This window comes from Cynocephalus volans, chromosome X (genome assembly GCF_027409185.1).
Source record: "Cynocephalus volans isolate mCynVol1 chromosome X, mCynVol1.pri, whole genome shotgun sequence".
In the NCBI taxonomy this organism is placed as follows: domain Eukaryota; kingdom Metazoa; phylum Chordata; class Mammalia; order Dermoptera; family Cynocephalidae; genus Cynocephalus; species Cynocephalus volans.
The window spans coordinates 161,439,930-161,445,846 of record NC_084478.1 but is presented as its reverse complement, the minus strand read 5'-3'; the positions used below and the strand labels follow the sequence as shown (position 1 = coordinate 161,445,846).

At 47.8% G+C, this 5,917-nt stretch overlaps 1 protein-coding gene across 1 annotated transcript; it reads right to left on the bottom strand.

Annotated features, from left to right (window-relative positions):
- Positions 1–754: 754 nt before the first annotated feature.
- Positions 755–3,292, bottom strand: SLITRK2 (SLIT and NTRK like family member 2). The gene has a single exon (XM_063084419.1). The coding sequence runs from the start codon at positions 3,290–3,292 to the stop codon at positions 755–757; it is 2,538 nt and encodes an 845-aa protein (XP_062940489.1).
- Positions 3,293–5,917: the final 2,625 nt, after the last annotated feature.

Here is a 5,917-nt window from a genome sequence, read left to right as displayed (position 1 = left end):
GTTACGTCTATAAAGTCCTAGAACTAGAATCATTTGATGACAAGCTGATTTCTATAACTCAAGCAAACCATTCGGCAACTTAATATAGCTGACATATCAATCTATTTTACAGTGTTTTCAATTTAAAAAATAAAACACATTAAAATATGTTCAATTTATCAAAGCTAAAAGCAACATTTAAGTAATGTACTTAAAGTGCAAAGGCACTTTAACACAAAGAAGTGATGTCCAGTGGCTGTACTCGGTAACTGAAAACGGAAATACCATATATCATTATTTACAAAAGAAGTTACAGTCCTGAAAGATCTTTGGAGATCTTCTACAAAATACACTAAATATCCATTTTCATTTGAAAAGTTTGCCTATTCTCTCTTCATTCCCTGTAATCTCTCTTTCCACTCCCACAGTGGAGAAAAAAGAAAAAAAGGAAAAACAAAACCATAAACAAAATATATGAAAAAATGCATTGTAGAAACATTCATGTTCACTGAAGTTTCCTAAGAGAAGGAGAAAAAAAAAAAAAAAAAAAAAAAAAAAAAAAAAAAAAAACGTGAGGGGGAGTGCGAGAGAGAAATAATTTAAAGGAAAACTTGCAAAAGCATTATCATTGCTTTATCCTATCTCCCAAACATTTTCAAAGTCTCCCATTAACACTGGTAAAGGGAGAACACAAACAAACACAAAAGCGAATGCCCTGCTTCCACCAGTTTGGAGCAGCGTCCTTTGATGCCATAGGGTTGTAAATGATTTCCCTTCACAGCTGACTGATTGCAGTTTGTTTTTCCAGAACTTCGAGGTAGTCTGGTTCTGATTGCGGCTTAGCTTGCAGTAAAGGGTGGTCTGGTTTTGACTGCCCCACAAAGCATTTCCTGGGAGTTCCATATAAAACGGTCTTATTGATTCTGTCTTGGTTTTGGCGTCGAGATTCATATGAAGGGGCGAACTGCCTTTTAGGTAAGGTACAAAAGTTATAGTGGACTAGACCTGCACTGGGGAGTTCCTTGACTCGCTCAGCAATATTTTGATACAGCAGCTCAGGCTCTCTTGGCGTGGCTTGCTTTTCTAGCAACTCAGTGGCACTTATTGTGTAAGCAAGTGTAGCTGTCTCTTCTTTTTTCTCCTCTAGGTTGCCATAGCTGAACTCTTGCAGGTTTCGGTAATAGGCTACTGGGTCTCCTTCCTTCTGCATGTAGATGGGGTTTTGGCACATCTGACCCACAGGTGGGGGGATATAGTTATAGACGTGGCCGTCGGTTTTATCATGAGCCTCAGTGTTATAAGACCCATACTGTAATTGAAAAGAACTTACATCTAAGTTGTTGGCACTTCTGGGAACACTTGGCACTCCCTTTCGGCGTTTCAGGACAAAGACGAATAAACCGGCCCCAAAACAGACAGATAAGATAAAAACAACTAGCAATCCTAAAATTAAGACAGAAAGTGGAACTTCAGTGTGTAGTTCAGGATAGGAACTAGGAGACACACTAAGCGACCGAGGTGTGTCTGTATTGTGATTCATTGACATGATGGTTCCATCTGACAAGTTTGGACTATCTGGACAAATAGCCTCCCTCCCCAGAAACTTCAGTATCTCCCCTGCGTGCTTAGCAGGAGATTCACAAGTCACCTCATTGATGATGACAGGGGAACTGGCATGTTCTGTCCAGTCCTTTAGCCCCATGATGTCACAGGTACAGTCCCATGGGTTTTCTTGCAGATCTATTTGGATAAAAGCTGGAAGCTGATCCAGAACCCCTTTCACAGGCAAGTGAGAAAAATGGTTGTTTCTCAGATTCAGTCTGGTGAGAGCTGTGCCCCCAAATACATTATCAGGTAAGGACCGCAGTAGGTTGTTATTCAGAAACAGTAGCTGTAGGTTAATCAAAGCATCAAAGGTCAGTGGCTTAATTTCCTTAATGACATTATACTCTAAATAGAGATACTGCAAGCTCTGCAGTCCATCAAACATAGAAGGATACAGCACTTCAAGGTAATTGCCATTCAGATAAAGTCTCCGTAAACTGGTTAGGTTTGTGAAGGCACCTTCCTGAATAACTGCAATCCTGTTGTTTCCTAAATGCAACAAATCCAAAGAACTGTATTCTAAGAGGTCATTCTTATAGACAGCTTGCAGATAGTTCCCTGTTAGGTAGAGTTTCTTTGGACTGGTGGGTTTGGGCTGCAGGTCGGAGATATTACTGAACTTCCTTTCTTGGCAGTTTACATTTAGACCATTGTCTGAGCTCTGAGAGGTGCAGACACAGCTACTCGGGCAGGTGAGGGGCACAGGGGACTTGGTCTGGTATACCATGATGGGGCCAAAGCTCTGCCTGTCCTTTGACACAGTCACTCTGGGAGTTGGACGGTTTCTCATTTTAGGTGGTCGGCTGGCTTTTGGAACCCTGGTTGGGTTGAGAGCAGGATTCATTGTAGGTGATAGCCTTTGGACGTGTGTGTCAGCATGGCTGCCCCTCTGACTAGAGTCACTGGCACTTTTTCTGGGACAGAGGTCTTGCCTGGTCAGTTGGGTTACATCTTTTCCATGCAATCTAAAGGGAGTTTCACAGACAATCTCCCCCACAAAAACAGTTATGGTGTCCAGCCAGGCCTTGAGAGGAAGTAAGTCACAAGTGCAATTCCATGGGTTTTCCTCCAGCTGAATCTCCATGATCCCTCCGATATGTTCAAGGACACCAGCGAAAGGCATTACTTTCAGCCTGTTCCCTCGCAGGTCTAAGTGGGTCAGCAGGACAAAGCGAAACACATTGCTGGGCAGCGACAGCAAAAGGTTGTCATTCAGGATGAGCACTTTGAGCTTATTAAGTTTGCTGAATGCCCCTGCCTCAATGGCACTGATGTAATTGTAGTCAGCCTGGAGGTACTCAAGGCTCTCCAGGCCCAGGAAAGTGTCCTCCCTCAATACCTCGAGCTTGTTGTTGTTGAGGTGCAGTCTCTTGAGGGTTTTCAGGCCGCTGAATGCCCCCGTTCGGATCTCCTGCAGCCCGTTATTACCCAGGTGAAGAGTCACGGCGTTGGAGTAGTTGACAAATTCGTTTGGGTACAGTCTGGTCAGGAGATTTCCATTGAGAAAAAGCTGATAGATTCGATACTGGGGGGGCTGGAGCAGGCTGACAGTTGTAAATCCTTTGTTTTCACAGTTAATATTCAGTACATTTTCCTTCTCTTCGCACAGGCAGCGGATCTTGCAAATGTCTTTGGCAGTTTTGCGACTCTCCGTCTGTAAGATCCCGGCCACGGTTAACATACTGAGGAACCAAACGCTGCTCAGCATCTTTAGGCACCTTCGGTGTCAGCCCAGGTACCTACAGGCAAACCTTGGGTGGGGGGCGAGGGGAGGAAGCGGGATGCAGGGAAGAAAGAAACAAGGAAGCCCGATTAAAATGGCAAAGCAAGGAGGTGGAGTGGGAGGGAGGGAGAATGAGGGGGTGGGCAACACGGCAGAATGAAATCACTGCGTTTTTCAAAGCGGTTTCTTGTCTCCTCTCCTTTACCGCCCCCCGCCCCCAGCCCACCCACACACAGGCGTCCCGGAACGCACATGCTTGCACCTGATTTCCAGGCAGGTCACAGCCAACCAAGGAGTCATTAGTAACCGAGTTGTCCTACTAAATCCAGCCCATCTTCTCCTCCCCTGGGGTATCTAAAAGAGATCTCCGGCGGCTCGCCCCTCTTGGTCTCGCAGCAGAAATTGCTTTACATTTTTTTTTTCTAAATGCTTTTTTTTTTTTTTTTTTTTAAACTGCGCAAAGAGGGGGTGGGAATATCAGGAATCAGGGGGCTGGCAGCAGGGGTGGAGATGGCAGAGCAAAGACAGCGCGGTGGGGGGGGGGGTACTCACACATCAGGAGAAGACGGGACGCCCCTCTGCAATCCGCCAGGAGTTTAGCATCTTCAGGAAGAGAGGGAGAGCAAGGTAAAGGAAGACGCCGCTTCCAGGGGGGATGCCCTGCTTTTTGTTGGTTGATTTAATTTGGTTGGGGGTGGTGTTGGGGGACGGTGCGCAGAAATTAAAAATCCGGCAGGCAGCAGAAGAGGAAGAGGAGGGTTGGGGCGAGGGAAGCTGAGCCGCCAGAGATCCGGGGTGCGATTGCGTACGGAGGTCTGGGAGCCGGCCGGCCAGGTCGGCGGGCGGCGGCGACGGCGGAGCCTGGGTGCGCGCTTCCAATCCGGTAGTGGCAGCAGCAGTGCGTCTAGCAGTTTGAATTTGAGAGGCTTTGCAGGCTCCCCGGGACAGGGCTAGGGTGACGTCACGGGGGGAGGGGGCAGGCAGAGGATCGCGGTGGGGGAGGGTGGGGCAGATGCTTCCTTTCCCTGCGAGTGGCTTTGCAAAGCTTAATTCCAGGATGCGTCATTTGATTCTGAACTACTTCACTTCCATCCAACCCTGCTGGCTGCGGGAGAAGCTCCTGCAGAGGGGTTTCTCAAGGAGGGGCCCCACTAAGGGACTGACATCGCCGGAACTCCATGGGCCCCTCTGAGTGGATTCTTCCACCCGCCCCTCCCTCCCTCACCTAAACACTGGCCATTGGGGGTGGGGGGTGGGGTGTCTCAGCACAGATTCTCAAGCAGGGCTCCAGACCCTCCCAGGAAGATTAGTTGTGTGTGTGTGTGTGTGTGTGTGTGTGTGTGTGTGTGTGTGTGTGTGTGTGTGTGTGTGTGTGTGTGTGTGTGTGTGTGTGTGTGTGTTGTGTGCCTCTTTGCTACAGGACTGGTGCCTGCTTGCCAGCCTCCTAGTTCACATGCTGTCGATGTGCAGAGTGGGGTGTGTGTGCGCACCAGTATGTCTATGTAGGAGGGTGAGGAGTTTTCCTAGGGGATTTATGCTTTACATACAGAGCTTTATTTCAGTACTGAGAGAATGACTTTCTGTGTGGTGACCAGCCAAACAGATATTGGCCTGAACTCCGAAAGCCAGCTCAATGTTAGCTTAAAGTCTGAGATAAACAGAAACAAAACCCTTCTCTCCCTGAGGTTTATACTTAGCCAGATAATAAGGTTTGAACATGAGCTTTTTGTCTGGGGGAAGAAGAGGAGTGGGTGTCAGAAAGGTACTGCCAGGCTGAGCCTCAGCTGAGAGTGGGAGCCCACGGAGGGGTGGTTGAGCCCTCCAGGCTGCAGGGCCAGGGGAGCTAGGAGAACAGAGGAAGGCAGTGCAGGAAGACTGGCTCCTGAGGAAGAGAGGAGAGGTAAAAGGAGTCCTGGCCTGAGATCCAGCCTACCTGAGTTCTGATCTAGCTTTTGCCAAGTATGTCACTAGCTAGTGTCTGGATCTTCTTGTCTCCATTTGCAAAAAGGGGTAGACTATGTAGGCCCTCCCATCTCAGACATTCAATTTGAGTTCAGATAACCTTTTCAGACCATTACTTAATGACAGGTGTTGGATTTTTGCCTTCACTATCTCTTTTCTCCTTAATGATCTTATAGCCCCCTAGACCCAGGTGTCTCCCAGTGTGGAGTCCATTTGCAATGTGTGAATAATGTCTGCTGTTGCTTGGAAGGGCCATGAGCTGCCTTTGGTGGGAAGGGAGAGATAAGTCAGGAAAAGGAGAGAATGAAATACAGTGGGAAAAGGAACTGAACAAACTATGCCTATCCCACAAAACAGTTCACCTTGCTTTCCCTGCCTCTTTAGTCCTAGACCTACTGCAGAGAGAGTCAATGCAGGGTCCCATTGCCTGGCCAAGCGTGGAAGTGACAACCACATAGGCAAAATGAGCCATTTGAGAATGGAAAGCCTCTTGCTTCTCCCCTCCTCCTTCCCTGTTAAGCCAGAGTCCTAGGATCCTTCCGCTGTTACAAGCTCCTTCCTTCACAAGAAGGGTTGGGGTAGTTTATAAACTTAGGCAGTAAGGCAACCTGTGGCTCTGGCGGTCTCCTGTGCATTTTTCTCGGGCTT

Excerpts from the sequence above, each read along its gene's own strand:
- SLITRK2 (XM_063084419.1), bottom strand. The coding sequence starts at position 3,292 with ATGCTGAGCAGCGTTTGGTTCCTCAGTATGTTAACCGTGGCCGGGATC.